This window comes from Capsicum annuum, chromosome 8, assembly GCF_002878395.1.
Source record: "Capsicum annuum cultivar UCD-10X-F1 chromosome 8, UCD10Xv1.1, whole genome shotgun sequence".
NCBI classification, from domain to species: Eukaryota; Viridiplantae; Streptophyta; class Magnoliopsida; order Solanales; family Solanaceae; genus Capsicum; species Capsicum annuum.
Genome location: NC_061118.1, coordinates 96,493,624 through 96,511,336, shown reverse-complemented (window position 1 = coordinate 96,511,336; position 17,713 = coordinate 96,493,624). Strand labels below are relative to the sequence as shown.

General features: G+C 35.0%; 1 protein-coding gene across 4 annotated transcripts; it reads left to right on the top strand.

Moving 5' to 3' along the window:
• Window positions 1-6,689: 6,689 nt before the first annotated feature.
• On the top strand, window positions 6,690-13,577 carry LOC107838827 (pentatricopeptide repeat-containing protein At5g16640, mitochondrial). 4 transcript variants are annotated; one of them, XM_047395774.1, is made up of 4 exons: window positions 6,697-9,464; window positions 9,595-9,647; window positions 12,378-12,587; window positions 13,095-13,577. In XM_047395774.1, the coding sequence occupies exon 1, from the start codon at window positions 6,790-6,792 to the stop codon at window positions 9,373-9,375; it is 2,586 nt and encodes an 861-aa protein (XP_047251730.1). In that variant the 5' UTR covers window positions 6,697-6,789; the 3' UTR covers window positions 9,376-9,464; window positions 9,595-9,647; window positions 12,378-12,587; window positions 13,095-13,577. The 4 variants fall into 4 exon arrangements, with proteins under 4 accessions (XP_016537535.1, XP_047251730.1, XP_047251729.1 ...); XM_047395773.1 differs by lacking the exon at window positions 12,378-12,587; XM_016682050.2 differs by having other exon boundaries at window positions 6,697-9,647.
• The last annotated feature ends 4,136 nt before the right edge of the window (window positions 13,578-17,713 follow it).

Below are 17,713 nucleotides of genomic sequence, written 5' to 3'. Positions count from 1 at the left end.
TTCAAAGTCAAAGAATTTGACAAACAAAGGTATGTATATGTTGTTGTTATATTTCAACAAAAATAGAAAATATTTTTAATTTGAGGTAGAGATGATGTTGTTGTTAGTTCATAAATTATGTATCTCACATGTTGAATATTCTTGAGGTTGAGATACAAAATTTACAATTATTGAGATACATCCATTTACGAACAAATTTGATCTATATAAATATTACATTGCTAAGAGCATACTTAGATACATAATTTATTTTATGTATCAGACAAATTTTATGAAATATTTGATCAAGATACATAATAGATTGGATAGTGCATAGTGAGATACATGATTTAATTTATGTATAAGACAAAATTTGTGAGATACTTTAAGCGTTAAAGTAAATAGTGTAAATTAATGTTGCATTTCATAAATAATCATTATGTATTTATTAGTTAGTGATACATTTGTTAATAAATATGTTGATTTCAATATGATTGTATGTATTTTGCAGCTATGTCCTAAAATATTTTTTAGAGGATTGTAGTTAGATTCTTAAGGCATAATGTCGAAAGGGTTCGGAACTCTTCAAAGTAAGGGTGTTTCAGGATGTACACATCTACCCTTGAGAGATAGAATGTTCATCTAAGTTCAAGTTACGATTTCATTCATTAGCAGTTTTCCGACTCTGAAACTAGTCAATCATACATACACCAAAAAACATAATTGAAGATATCAAATCTTCTTTTGGTATGGACATAATTGAAGATATCATATTACATGTTTGTTACATATTTGTTGTACAACACATTTGTATTTAAATTGTATATATGCATAACTACAATAATTCAGTAATGATGTTATTAATATGTAATGTTTCAGCCTTCATATTTTTAGTTGTAATGATGAATCCTTGTTAAACAAAATTTTTTTGAGTATAATGAAGTTTAGATTATTCTTTTTTGTGTTATCAGATACATATTGTTTTCAACTTTAAAATTCTTGTATAACAATGTAACTTAATCAACTGATAATATGAATCATTCAATTACTAGTCATTATTTTTGTACAAGATAACAATTGTTATTGATATTTATCAATTCAATATATAACATATACATGTTATATTAGAGATACTTATTATAAATGATAAGACACTTTTGACAAATAACTAGAATTGGCGTTATAATACTCATCTAACATTCATTCAGAGTAAAAACATTTGTTAAACATCATTTTTATATGTAAATATAAAGATAAATAACTTTGTTAATACCTAAGATACATTACTAATGTTTAATTTCATTAGTTATATTTGTTATTTATGTATCTTAGTGTAAATATATTACATTATACTTTTTTCAATAAAAAATATAAATATAAGAGATACAAATATGCATTTGTATCATACATAGAAAATTCAGATATATTAAGTATCTTCAGTAAATAATTATGTATTTTAGTGTAAATACATTACATTACACTTTTTTCAATAAAAAACATAAATATAAGAATACAACATATGCATTTGTATAGACACAGAGAACTAAATATATTATGTATCTTCACTATATAATTATGTATTTCAAAGTAAAATACATCGCATTATACTTTTTTTTATAAAAAAACATAAATATAAGAGATACAAAATATGCATTTGTATCGGATAAATATTTAATTTCATTTATTATATTCATATATCTGATATATATTATAGTGTAATGCCCCGAAAATCTGTCCCGAGACGTCACACGGTGCTTAGGACCACAAGTGATCCCAAGCTAACCCTTCTACTGGCATAACTCATAAGCAACTGAATAATATGTATAAAGTGTTGAATTTACTGTGCGGAAACATAAAAATGATGGAATCTGTGAAAATACAATACTAATACCATTTCACATTCTGATACAATCTGAAAAGAGGGACTGAAATTTACATAACTGACTTTAACTGACATCTGTGAAGTCTCTACTATACTGACTATAGATAGCAGGGGCGCGACTCCAACTACCACTAATCAATACATATGAGTAAGAAAGTAAAGTACATAAATAACATCTAACTAAAGTCCCCGAAGTAGGAGGACTCATCATCTGATGGCTAGAATCTGCAACTGTCTGATTCTGTCTGCACATACTACAACTTGCACCTACATTATGAGATAATGTAGCACATAGACGTATATGTGGATCAGTACTTTGAGGATGTACTGAGTATATGGGGGTGAAATGCATAAGTAAAACGTCATCTCATAATCATCATTTATAAAATAATATATGCTAAATGTAAATGACTCACATAAGCTGGAATATCTGAAATATTGAAATATGTAGCAATAAGAAGCAAAACATACTTTATAAATCTTGTGAGCCATAACATTTAGTTCTAAAAGTTATACTTGTATGCTCCTTTTAAATTATTTTGTCTAAGTGTAGAAGGACTTACTACTGAATCTGAAATCTGAAAGCTGAAATTCGTAGCTATTATCTTTTCTGTAAGGTATAATCTGAGTAAAACTTGTGAGCTTTTACACTTAGTTTTCTAAAATCTTTTCTGTTCTTCTTTTACTATTAAGGAGAATAGTTTATCTTAAAATCATTATTGTTAGGCTTTTAAACTTTTCAGGAAAAACTGTTCTGCAAGAGAGGTTCTCTTAACCGACATAAGCCATGAGAGCTACATGGAGTCCAACGTCTTGCCTTCCTAAGGAAGAAACCTCGCATTGGGGAGAGGTGTCATACTCTTGCTAGGGAGTATAACCTCGACTTAAGTGATCACGACTCTGCCCACTATGGGCACTTAATCTCAATCCTATGGTGGCACGTAGTTTTAGGGCATGGGACCTTGGAATCATACCCATCTCAATGCTAAATACTACTCCCTTTAATTTGCTACGCTCATCTTGTTGGAAATCCACTTTAAAACTCTCATAAGGGTTTATTATGAAACCAGTTATGCATTTATCTGAATCAATCTGTAAATGAAGCTATTTTACTTTCTGAAATCTGTAATAAATCTGTAAAGTGAATTTCAAAACTAATTGGAGGATCAAAAAATCATAACTTTATTGTAAATTTGATATAATCAGCTCATAAGATGCTTAAAACATCATTTTTCTCAAAATCTCAATATATAAAATTAGGGCTTAAAACTCATATATCAAACTCATGTAAAAGTTTCATAATAATCATGCTTGATAATGAAAACAATGAAAATTCATCTTGAAATTTGAAAATTACAGCAATAAGCATGTAAATATGAAAATAGACATGTAATTCAACTTATAATTCTCTTGAAATATCATAATTTTGTAAATGGCAACATTGAGTATGAACCCTAATTTCAAATTCATGGAAAATCATATAAAATCAAATAACTTTGTAATTTAAAACAAGTTTTAGGCACAAGGATGAAAGGAATATCCTTGTTCATAACCCCGCATACCTAATGAACTAGATGAACAAGTTTGCTTTTGAGATTCTATTTCTGCTCTTTAATGATGATTCTTGGAATTCTTGAACTGGGAACTTTGAATCATGAATTGATATGGGAAATGAATTGTGAAATCTTAGGGATTCTTGAAGTTGAATGTTGAAGCTTAGGATTTTGCTTGAGCGAAACTTTGATGAATATAAGCATAAAATGCTTGTAGTAGGCTTAAATCTTGTGTTTGGACAGATTGGGGGCTTGAAAAAAGTCCAAAATACCCTCTTTAAACTTCTAGACGAAATTGAAAAAATGAAATGGGGTCCCGATTTAATAGGCCACCGCGACGCGCCACTATCGTGGTGGCTCATTGGAATTTGACGACTGGGAAATTGGGGGCCTCCGTGATGCGGAGCTATCGCGTTGTCCCACTAGATTTTAACAATTGGGACCTAGAACTTCAACGCAATGCGCTACTATTGCGGTGCCTTATAGAAACGCCATTTTGGCTTCCGGTGCGACACGCCACTATAGAGTTGGACTACTGGAAATTGATAAATGGGAAAATGGACATCTCCGCGACGTGCCAATATCACGGTGGTCCACTAAAAAATGACAACTATGAATTTAGCCACCTCCGCGATGCGATGACTATCCAGGTGGCACACTGTCAACTTAAAAATGTCATAACTCTTTCACCGAGTGTCGGAATTGGGCGAATTTGATATCGATGGAAAGCTTATTCAATTTCTCACACAATGGAAAGTCTAAATCTAAAGAATTCCTCATGAAATAAATATTATTCATTTTGGAAGTTATCCCTTAACATTCTAGGAACAAATTTAAGCTAGGAAAATATGAGGTATTACATATATTCTAAAATAAGTTATAATAATGTATCAGATACATGAGGTAAAATCTCATGTCTACAACAAGTTATAGACATCCTTGTTACTGTAGAGAAAATTTATACAGTGGTGAAAGTAACAAATTTGCAGGTGGAGTCATACTGGCCCAAACTTTTGCAAAGCTTTGTGAGAAGAATGTTGAAGACTTTATCATGAATGTTGGCTCTGTTAGGTCGCTACTCCTACTGGCGCTGTGGCCGGTGCTCCTCCTGTTACTGGTGATGATACCGTAACAACATCCGCCGCCGTTGGCAAGAAAAAGGAAGAGCCAAAGGAAGAGAGTGATATGAGTCCATGTTAAGCTTGTTCGATTAGAGTTGAGGAATTTCAGCATTGTCCTTAATTTTCTAGTGCTAGAATTATGTTAGTAATAATTTTGATTGTTGATGCATATTGTGTTATTGTATCGAAATCATTATCTATCTTTGAACGACATAATTTCTTTAGTTCTTTAGTTCCTTGTTAATTCAATTTCATGAGTAATTTCGATCAATTAAATTAGTCAAGAGAAGATGTTCAGACAAATTTTTAGGGGGTAATTAACATATCCTAATTTTTAGTATAGAAGTTATGTATATAAAAATTTAAAGAAAGAGAATGTAAATTTGGGATATTTGTAATTTTTACAAACTGAATGAATTTTTAATATTTTAGTTAACTTAAGTTGTGGTTTTGTGAAATTTTTTCTGTTTAAATTTTATGGATCATTTTGTGAAAATTGTTTGGCCCGAAGGGCCTTATTTGTCCTTTCCCTTAAAATAAAATAAAGTTTAATTGAGATGACAAACTGAAAGTTCGTACCAATTTTAAGAATCTAACGATACGTTTCATCAAAAATTAATACTTCCTCCATCTTATTTTATGTGTCACCATTTGATCGGACATGAAATTTAATAAATAGATGATGACTTTGTAAAGTTACAAAATTCTCTCTCTTAATTCTTAAAGTCACTTTAATATTTACTTTTTAGTTATTTTTTCTTATTAAGTGGGACCTAATAAAGATAAAATGAAAATAAAGCCATTAAATAGTTGCCAAATAAGAAAAAGTACATTCTTTTGGGGAGTAATTAAAAAGAAAATGATGACATATAAAATGAGACGGAGGGAATAACTCCCCCAAAATAGGGATAATTCATGCAAAAACTTGAAAATAAATACGACATATAACTTTTTCTTTAGGCTTCATTTGTTTGTTTATCTCTTAATAGGTCTGAATAGGCCTTAATCATTCAGATCTGAAACGGCTTCCTTTGTTCGCACTTAATGGAGGTCTGAATCTGAATGATTCAGACCTGATTCAGACCTGATTCAGACCTCAGACCATTAAGTGTATTTATTTTTCATTAAGATTTTGGCTCTTAATAAGTTTGAATAGGTCTTAATTATTCAGATCTGAAACTAAGTCTTAATCATTAAGAGGTATTCTTGTATTAAATAATATTCACCACCACTCTATCCATAATCATCTCACCAACACTAACCACCTTTGCCACCATCACTACTGCCAACCACCACCTAGCCACCAACCATCACCACCATCACTAACCACTTCCATCACCACAACCACCATTCTCAATCATAATTACTACTAACCACTATTTTCAGCCGCTACTATATCTATCACCTTCATTATTTTAATTATACCCGCCGATATCACCACCGTCAACCACAACGCCAATACCACCACCACCATCAACTATTGTCGACCAATCCCAATTATTACCAACTCATCCATCACAATTAGCGTCACCGTTAACTACCACTAACATATCATCAATATCCACACATTTTTCGGCCATCACCACCACCACTATTGTCACCAGTGTCACCACCTCTGTCACTGTTTCAACCAACATCATCACTACAATATATCACTACTAATAATCATCTCCACCATCACAGTTAACAACATCTCCAACTACCACCAATACATCGTCAACCATCATGCATTCATTTTTAAGCTATCACAATCAACACCTCCAACTACTAACATCAACCAACTTTACATCACTACCACCACCATTATCAATCGTCACCATCATAACAGTCACTATAATACCAAACATCTCTACCATCACAACTATCACCACCAACATTACTAATCACTAACATCAATCATTACTATCACCACCACCATTACAAATCATCTACATTATCACTAATAAATATAAATATTCTTTTCAATCAAATAATAATTTTATTATCTTAAATTAAATATTTTTCTAATATATAATTATTTTTTATTTGAATTATATTTTTTATTATATATATAAATAAATTTTATATATTGAAATATTAAAAAATAAATAATTTTAATTATTTAATTTTCAAATATAATATATTTTTCATTCAGATCCGAATATTAATAAAAACAAACAAATGCAGCCTTAGTAATACCAGAAAATTGGCACTCATTTCAACCTTCTTGTTCTATAGAAAATAATGCATTAGAATCTGAGTGAATTCAGTTTAAATGTTGCTGAACTCGAATGTATGTGCTAGAATTAGAGAAACCTTGCCTAGACATAGAAAACTTTTCAAGATTCTATGGTTTGGTTCGTCTAATGGTCGTGTTTATGTTGAATTTTCTGGAAAAATTGGAACTTATGAATCTGGAATCCGTTTTCTTGGACACCCATTTACTTATAATGCATTATTTTCTTCATGGACATCTAAATTTAATCCAAACCCTAAATTATTCTTGGAAAATGGTGAATTGGGTTTTAAAGAAAGTAAAGTTTTGAGCTTTTCTGGTACTTCTTTTGATGATATTGGAGAGGGGTATGTTATTAAAGGAGCATTGGGTTCTAAAGAGAGTGATGTTTTGAGCTTTTCTGGTACTTCTTTTGGTGGTGATGGAAAAAGCTGTAGGGATATATATAATGCTAGTAGTTGTAGGTTTGACGATGTCCATGAGTTTGAAGTGTCACAGAATGGAATGGACTGTACAGAAGATGATTTTAAGGTTTTGGATTCATTTTGTAAAAGTGGAAAGAGAGTAAATAGGGAAGAAAATGTTGGCATTTATGGAAGAATTGAGGGTGTTGAAGAGGAAATGAGACATCCGTTGGTTAAGGAAACATGTAGATTAATTGAACGTCAGTCGGCTTGGAATCCAAAGCTTGACATTGAATTGAGGCGTTTGTTAAGAAGTATGAAGCCTCAGCAAGTTTGTGCTGTGTTAAGGTATCAATCAGATGAAAGGGTTGCTTTGAAATTCTTTTATTGGGCAGACCAGCAGTGGAGGTATCGACATGATCCTATTGTTTATTATGTTCTGCTTCAACTTTTAGGAAGGACAAAGTTGTGCCAGGGAGCTAAGCGCATTCTTAAGCTGATGGCATGTAGAAGAATTCCACGGAGACCTGAAGATTTTGGATGTGTGATGGTTGCTTTTAGTCGAGCTGGACATTTAAGGAAAGCGATGCAGATCCTGACTGTGATGCAAAGAGCAGGAACCGAGCCTGATTTGTCTATATGCAACACTGCAATTTATGTTTTGGTGAAGGGGAATAAAATTGAGAAAGCATTGAGGTTTCTGAAACGGATGCAACTAGTTGGGATAACACCAAATGTTGTTACATACAATTGTTTAATCAGAGGTTATTGTGATGTGCATCGCATTGAAGATGCATTAGAGTTGATTGCTGAAATGCCGTATAATGGCTGTTACCCAGATAAAGTTAGTTATCATACTATGATTGCGTTCTTTTGCAAGCAGAAGCAAATTGATAAAGTGAGAGAGTTGGTGGCGAAAATGTCTAAAGATAGTAACTTATTGCCTGACCAGGTTACTTATAACACTATTATACATATGCTTTCAAAGCACGGACATGCTGATGAAGCCTTAGGATTCTTAAGGGAAGCTGAAGAAAGAGGATTCGGAGTGGATAAAGTGGGCTACAGTGCTGTAGTAGACTCCTTTTGTAAAGAAGGAAGAATAGATAACACAAAGGAACTGGTCAATGAAATGATTGTCAAAGGATGTCCTCCTGATGTGGTTACTTACACTGCAGTTCTGAGTGGATTTTGCCTTGCAGGAAGAATTGATCAAGCAAAAACATTACTCCAACATATGTACAAGCATGGTTGCAAGCCAAACACTGTAACATACACTGTGCTGTTAAACGGGCTTTGCCAGAGTGGGAGGTCTGCCGAGGCACAAGAGATTATGAATATGTGTGAGGAGTGGTGGTGGAAACCAAATGCGATAACATTTAGTGTGGTAATGCATGGCTATCGTAGGGAAGGGAAACTGTCTGAAGCTTGTGATGTGGCTAGGGAAATGATTGAAACAGGCTTTTTACCTTCTCCCGTTGAAATTAACCTGATAATTCGATCTCTTTGCCAAGAGGGCAGAGCAGATGAAGCAAAGAAATTTATGGTAGAATGTCTGAAGAAAGGATGTTCTGTTAATGTGGTGAATTTCACAACTGTTATTCATGGTTTCTGTCAAAATAATGAGTTGGATGCTGCTCTCTCAGTCCTTGATGACATGTATTTAATCAACAAACACCCCGATGCTGTCACATATACTACACTAATAGACGGACTGGGAAAACAAGGAAGGATGGAAGAGGCTATTGATCTGGCCAATAAAATGCTTCATAGGGGTTTGCTTCCCACTGCTGTGACGTATCGTACAGTGATCCATCGATTTAGTCAGCAATGTAGGGTGGACGATCTGTTGAAATTACTGGAGAAGATGCTTTCAAGACAGGGTTGCAAGACTGCCTATAATCAGGTTATTGAAAAACTTTGTGGTTTAGGATATCCTGATGAGGCTTATAAGCTATTGGGAAAGGTCCTCAGGACAGCTTCAAGAGTTGATGCAAATACCTGCCACGTTCTTATAGAGAGCTATTTAAAGGAAGGGAACCCTCTTTCATCATATAAGGTGGCTTGTCGAATGTTCAACCGGAATCTGATTCCTGACTTAAAGCTCTGTGACAAGGTGAGGGATAGATTGATGCAAGGTGGCAGAGTAGAAGAGGCTGACAAGCTCATGTTGCAGTTTGTCGAGCGTGGCCATAAATTGCCTCAGCATCAGAGGGCTTGACTTTTGACTAGAATAGAGGAAATCGTTGTGTTTCTCAGGATATATTACTGTTCTGAAAAGGCTTCAATAGAAGTATAGGACATTGAAAGGTAAATGATTTCAATAGCTCACTCAACAACAACAACCCTCCAGCATTTCAGTAGTTCATTATATTTCAGAAAGATGCCACTGTGTCTGGCATAACATGATTTCTTGAGATCTGTTGGTTTCTTGGATCAGAGTGATGACGTGGACATCAAGTATTGGACACGTCCCAGAGATCTTTTCTTATGGTATGACAGTTTCTATATTCCCAAATCCCAACTGCATTTATTTTTCTATTATATATAAGTGAGTAAGAGTGGGATGAACACTACAATTAACAATTGTATGAAGGACAAAGTCAACTATATTATAAACTTGGACCAAATTCTTTGGTCATTGAAAATCTTTTCCTTTTTGTATACGCTTGTGTATTGTATATTTGTACTTCTGTTTCAGCAAACGACGTGTACACACTTACTAATTTTGTTTCCTTCATTTGCCACCAGTTTCTTCCATGAAGCTCTAGGTTTTTCCTTCAGCGAAGGCCTAATGCCTTCTTTCCCTTTATGCTATGCTTCTTATCTCAACTCTCAATAGCATGTATCTGTTACCATGATTTTCTTTCCATCGTAATTGGACCTGAACTGTCTCAAACAATGACATTTTCTGAGAAGTGAATATTCCGGAGATTTAGGAGGGTGTAATGTCGTATCTTTTTTGTTAGGATAGAGGGATAAGGGTGTGGATGAGTCGTAGGCAGTATTTGGGTGGACTTTGGTGTCCTTTGTTTGGCAATGTACAAATTTTTTGTGGATGTTGTCGTACCTGTGTTATTTTATCGTGTTCTATGCTTTTGATGCTTTTGTATATTGCCTTTTATCTTGAGCCGGGGGTCTATCAGAAACAGCCTCTCTACTTCTTTAGAGGTAGTGGTATGGACTGCGTACACTCTACCTTCTACTTTCTTCTCTCTTGCCCCCATCACGCAACGGTGATCTTCATTGCAAACTACTATAAAAGGTATCAAATTTGCTGCTAGTAATAGATTTTTTAGGATTTCTTGTGGCTTTGATCCTTATATTAACTGATTATGCACATGCATGTGCTCATTTGAATATTTCCTGTCTATTTTATGGTATTCTGCGAGAGTGCCCCCCCCCCCCCAAATCCCAACTAGTGTTATGTGTTAAGACTCTGCAAAATAAGCTAATTCGACTTCACCTATTTTTAGCCATCAGCAGCAAGCCAATGAATTCTGATATTGAGCTACGAGAAAATGATACAATATAATTATTAGCCAAATGATGTTTAAACAGACTGGTTGGATTCAGTAAAAACTTACTATTTTAGCTGTTAAAAAATAGAAACAATGGTAATAACGTTATTTGTGCATAAGTTCGTAACAAGTAATGACAAAAAACTAGTTGTTGCATATTTGCATCATTTTTTGGGTAGTTTCGGAGACAAAATTTGTTACCGGCTCAAGTGAACCAACAAGAGGTACCAGGTAACTATGTCCACTAAGGCTAGAACAGATGGGAAGAAATCACCTAGTGTTTGTCTCAGTTGGGATTTTAACCTGAGACCTCATGGTGTTCAATCCACTTCATTGACCACTAGGCCACACCCTTGGGTTTTGGACCAATGTCTTATTATGAAATCTAGGTAGTTAGCTGGTTTAATATGGTCCCCTATTATATTTTCTTTTGGTAAAGAGTAACTAATTTAGTTGAATTCTAAAACATTGTCGGAACTGTTGAAACTACCAACATCGATTCAGTGCAAGTTTAAAATAATGGTCTCTATTTGGTCATGTGGTCTTAACATTCATATTCCAAATCCTGTTGCTTTGTAGTGAGATCTATTTTGGGGTCAAAGACTAAGTCTTCTGGTACATTTAGCTTCTTCACCTGTAGGGAGTCGGGAGATAAACATTTTATTGGTTACTTTAAGAGTTACTTTGAATGGGAGTCTTGGAGTAGCTGGTAAAGTTGTTTCCATGTGACCAAGAGGTCACGGGTTCAAGCCTTGGAAACAGCCTCTGGCAGAAATGCAATGTAAGACTGCGTACAATACACCCTTGTGGTGGGCCCTCCAGACCCTGCGCATAGCAGGAGCTTTAGTGATCCGGGCTGCCCTTTTTTTACTTTAAGAGTTACATAGACGAGTAGCTGGCTTGACAAATTCGAAGAAGAATCTGAATTTTAATATCAAAACATTTCAATTACTCTTACATCAAACTATAAAAAGAACATTCAGTTACTTCTTCGAATTAGAAGATTGAACTTCAGATTGTGACTCAAATTTGATAAGTTTTGATGTTTGAAATATTACTTCTTCTGTTCTTTCTTGCATGGTAAATAATTGAGATGATGTTTCAGTCTTCAGGATAGGATTGTTGTCTCATATTGAACAAGAATTGTGGTTGAACATTTTAATTATGAATCATTTAGTTGTTTAAAATAGCATGTTCTCGTGATAATCCGTGCTCATTATCATACGGTCACTTCTTCACAAACTTCGTGTGGGAAAATTTCTCATTTCCCATCTCATGAAAATCCCCCTCTTCCGCTTAGTCTTATCCCCATATAGGGATATTTTAGTGATAGGTTCTATAGGAATTGAGCGATGTATATGGTCAAATATGTGGAACTGCTGTTCGTCTTTGAGCTGCTTCTCTACAGGTTTATGGACAGCAATAGTTGCATGACCTTATATGAGATTTGTGCCTGAAAGGGCAGTAACAAACATTTACGAGAATCAGCTGGTGTTTAGCTTAAGATCTAACGTAGATACTTTAGTGACTACGTAGCCATTTTGACTTCTATACTAGGCCTGGAAGTTGAGCTTTTAATTTATATGATTTCTTTTGATCCTAAGGATTGTGTTAGATCAGGTACAGAGAATCTGTCTCTTTGTTTTTGCAAAGTTCCATGATTTGTGCATGCTCTCCTATAAATGCTCTCTTTCTTGTGCAGAAGCCACTCTTTCTCAGCCATATTTTAGGAATCTTGGCAAAGTGGAAAGATATAGGATTCAGCAGATTACAGAAATTGAATTTGAATTTGAATTTGAAAGGTGAAGGATAAGAAGGATCTGAGCAAAAGTAATGTCTAAAGGTGTTCTAGAATACCGTCTAAAGATTTTGGGGGTACTTACAGGCATAGCCATTAGTTCCATGAGCCGAGGTGCATTCTTCTCAACCTGGACTAACTGGTTGAGCTTGCTTATTGTACATTTTATTTGTATTTGCATAACTTGTTTCACTTATGCTGTACAAGTGTCACCGCTGGCATCTACATAATAAGTTTCAAGTTCCAGTATTATAGCTCAGTTATCATGGAGAAACTTCTATTTCATTATGTGGATTGTGGATAACGGGTTTGTAGCATTTTAACCATATCATAGCTACGCTTTTGCCCTTACCTTCCATACCAAGTCTTGCCTTTTCTGCTTATCAATTTTATAGCGTGTTAACAGCTGAACCATGCCTATCAAATTCTTCCATTTTATGCTCTTTGATGTATGTGGTCAGTCAACAGTGCCAATTTTTCTTACGAAGATTATATTGGGTGCTAAACCATTTGTCTGTGTTGCGACTTATTTGAATCTTGACCAATCTGTATTCCTGATTCTTTCACAAAAGAAAAGGGGACATTCTTTCGGTTTTTTATAATGTTTCTTGTGGTGTGTAGGACCTGAAGCAAGAGGCGCTAAAAAGGGCAGCGGTGGACTAACACTCCCGCTATGAAGCAAAAGGGGCTACACACATCAAAATTTCCTCTTAGGTGCCTTGCTAAACCAAGTAAGCCAAATTCAACCATTGATCAAAAGAAGACTGAAACTAGCAGATCACTTGGTTCTGTGAACCAAGTCAACAAGCTCCAATGGCCATGGTATCTTAAAGTTGAATGAGCTACCCTATGAGAATGTTCTTTTCTTGGCGTCATCACTATTGAGAATGTTCTTTTCTTGGCGTCATCACTATCTTACTTTTGAAAATTGAGTCTGAATCATGGGCAGGTCAACAAATAGCACATATGATGTGTAGAATAGTATACTGATCAGTAAATACAGTGAGCCAGTGATGGCGTGCGCATAAATATACGTACATACATACATATTACCCTTTATTTTAACAGCGCCCAAATTAAACAAAAAAGAAATATTACATTAATGATGTAGTTCCCTCATTGGTCCCTATATAATTAGATAAATTCATTTAAATCACCGTTGCTATTTACATGATGGGTTCTATTAGCTAGCGCCTTAGCAATAAGTTTGTGAAGAACTGAAACAACAAGCTATGGGTCTATACTGTCTAGTACTTGCAGGATTAGGAACCTTAGGAAACAATGTTACTGCAGTACAATTTACTGCCGTGGACAATTGCCTGTGTTAAAGAATTCTTTCATAGCTGCATTCATATCATAATGTATCACTTGCCAAGCTTTCTTAAAGAACATGGCATTATAACCTTCAACTCTGGGGGCCTTGTCATCCCCAGTAGTTCATAAACCCAACATATATCTCTTCATCAGTCACATCTGCACACAGGGCTAATAGATGGTCATGATTCAGAGTTGGACCATTTTTGATGGACTTACTAACTGCATTAGTATTAACTAGACTTGTACCCATGAGAGACTTTAACTAGAGTTGTACTCATTAAAGACTTGTAGGATGAGATTATTTCATTAGTAACAGCTCTAGGCTTCACCAGTTTATCCCCAGTTTTTGTAGTTAGCTCAACTATTTGCTTTCTATGCCTCCTTTCCTTTACCACAACAGTGAAGTATTTGGTGTTAGAATCACCCAGTTTCTTCCACAAAGCTCGTGATTTATGGTGGTGGATGCTTTCCTCAATACCATTCCATTTCTCTAACTGAATCAATAACTCCTTTTCTTCCTTGACAGAAAAATCAGAGTAATTTGTAGACAGTTGTTGTTGAGTTCTCAGTAATTCCTCTATACTCATTATTATTCAGATGTCTTAGATGTTGCTGTAAATCTTTCAATTTTTGCCAGACACACTTGAGCTTATTTCCTTTCAATCTCCCTGCCCAGCTGCTTTGTACCAGTGAAGCAAAGTAACATGAGTAGTCCACACATTAAAGAACCTGAAATGGGTCTTAATGTCGGTTAATTGTAAGTGCATATCATCATTAGAGGGGAGTGGTCTGATATATGAGTCAAGGACTAGATGGCTATAGTGTAGCATCCACTCATCATTCCCCAGGGCTTTATCGAATCTACTATAGATTCTGGTTGCCCCAAGTTGCTTGTTGGACCATGAGTAAAAATCTCCTTTACAAAGAACTTCATTCAGCATCAAATCATGAATATATTCAGCAAATCCTTATTCTCAACTCTTGTAACTGCAGCTCCACCAAATCTTTGGCTTTGTAAAATGGCATTAAAATCACCTCATACAAGCCAGGGTTTTGCAGTTTGGAGTGCAAGTTGTCTCAAGTCCGCCTACAATGTCTTCCTCATCTCAAATGTATTAAATCCATATACCATTCATACAACCATCTATCTTCTTATCCCTGCTTAACACCTCAGAATGAATGTACTAAGCACCTTGTTGAAGCAGTTTGACATCATACGCAGCCTCATCCCAGAAAATCCATAATCTCCCAGTCACAACACTAATAGTAGTGGATCAAATTCCATCCAGGTACTATTGAGTTAGCTATAGCCCCAGCCTTATTTTATGTAACTCTAGTTTCCACCAAATCTATAAGTTTTATATAATTCTCCTTAATATACTTATTCAACCCCCTTAATTTATACCTTTTATTAGTACCTTTAATGTTCCATACTAACCAAGACATTATAGAGTAGTAGATGGTCCACACCCTCATCCAGTGGTGAGGTGTTTGCCAACAGAACAGGGTTAGGTTGCAAAACCTCAAATCCATTATTCATAGTTAGTAATATAGCTTGAGCATAGCTTTTTGCAGAGCTATTGTTAGGGACATTCTTACCCTTGAGAGCATGTTTACTCTTGCTTGTGACGGCTGAAAACTTCAGTTGTAAGGCTCTCCTTCATATTATCTGTGTTCACAGTGCCTAATAAGCTGTCAAAATGGGCTGGCCCAACCCAATCCTAAGCGGGCCACGGGTTGGGACGGATTGGCCCTTCAGAAAAAATAAAAGCAACTCAAAATATGATAAACGAAAATATTGTAAGTACTAGACAATCACCAACTTTTATAGTTTCACTTTAATATGTCTCCTACTAGTTTTTTGCATGTTATAGGCATCTTACTATTAACTTTAGGGGTCATTGGGTTGGGAAAGAGTTATCTCGGAACAATTGATCTTAGGATTAGTTATTTTGAAATTAGTTACCCACCATGCATATGGGATAATTTATCTCATCACCATGGCGTGAATGGTGCGATAAATAATGTCGGTACTTACTAATACCTCACACTAAACATGAGATAAAATAGTCCCTTCATTTTGTCTCGAACTATTTATCCCTTATGCCTCACACCAAACGATCCCTTAGTTGTAATTAGCTTATGACATTTACTGTAATAAGCAGAGAAATGATGATTAGCTACAAATTTCATAGGAAAATTCTAATATGGTTAAGGTAATAAATACAAATATAAATAAAGTATCTACATAAAAGTAACAAGACTATAATAGAAGAGAGCCTAAATTTAAATAACAGAATGTTGCATCAAGCAAAGGCAACAACTACTAAACCATCACGAGTAAAAGCAACTTTTTGAAGTTCACAACTAAAAGCAGCTTACCAACCATTTCAAACACACACTAAGAACTTTAAAAAACTTAGTATCAACCAAAGGATGGATAAAAAAAAAAATAGTAGCTAGTTAGAAAAGATTGACAAAATCCTAATTCCTAATAAATAAATGACCAACTTAAAAATATTTAATAATTATTATTAATGTCCCAGCCACGAGTTGGCCTCTAAGGTTGACGGGTTAGGCCTCCGAGGTCGACGGGCCAAGTGAAGCTGGACTTATAAGCCTCGTTTCTAAATTGGCCGAAAAAACTTAGCAACCCTACTTAATTAAAGGGTTGGGTTGGGTCAGCCTACGGGCCAAGCCCATTTTGACAGCTCTACCTGCCGTGCATTCTCCCTTTTCTGTGGTTTCTACACATCTGCATTTGCTGCCTCCCTAGGTAACCAAATAGGTATTACCTTTGGTTGTTATGGTTTGGGAGATGGAGGTTGCTTTGGTTTGCGTGGGTGGGTGGGTGTTGCTGTGCTTCTTCCTCGAACAGTTATGTCCCACCATCATGCAGGATTCACAATATTCGGGCTTCCAATCAAACATAATGGGCTATTTAAATGTCCGACCTAGTATACATGTAACACCTCACACTCTCGTGCTAGAATTTGAACGGTCCTTCGTACGTATATAAATTTGAACTCAATGATTTCTATTTAGATATAAGTGTGAAGATCAATTCTTTAGTGTGGGTATATCTTTGGAGACAACTTGAGGTCATAGGAATCTCCTAACTCAAAGTTGAGTTGAGAACTTTCCTACCGATTGAGTTCTAGTATTGGATTTTACTAGGGTCAACTTCAAGTGAGTAGTTCTTCTAGAATATGAAGAGTTACGTGCCCATTACCTATCAAATTAAAGACTTTTTGAGTCTTCTTTCCAACGCCACAAACGATTCATAAATTGGAGTTCGGAGTGAAAAGTTATGAGCTTTCAGTTAGGGTTCGTGATTTCACCGTGCCACGTAGCTTGACCTCTGCGATTTTAGAGTGGTACAGAGATGATGTTCAGGGGCGAATCCTTTGATTTCTGACACGTTTTTAAGGATCTTTTGGTCTTTTCCTTACCCAAAACTGTTCCCCACATATATAAAACATCCCCAAACCCCTAAGGCACGATATTTACAATCAAAACACATTACTCTTCTCCCAAAAGTTCCAAGGAACAAGAACACATAGGGTTCAAGGTTCAAAGGTCAATTTCAAAGCTTTTCTTGAAATTCTCTTCGTCAAAAGGCATGTTGAACACTCCATACTTCAACTACTATTATAAAGTGTTAATTTAATTTGTATTTATGTATATTATAGTGATAGTTTGAAACTATGGTTCAGGATTTCAATTACGAAAGGCCTAATATTGATTTCTCTCTTGTTATAAATTGTTTTCTAAATAAATAGTAGATGGTTTTGATACTAGAAACAACTATTTGAAAATGGTGTGGTGCTTTCCTATATGAATTTGAAAGGTTAAATGTCATAAATGATGAAATTGTAATCTTCAAGTCTTTCAAAAATGCTTTGTTACCATGATGAAAGTGT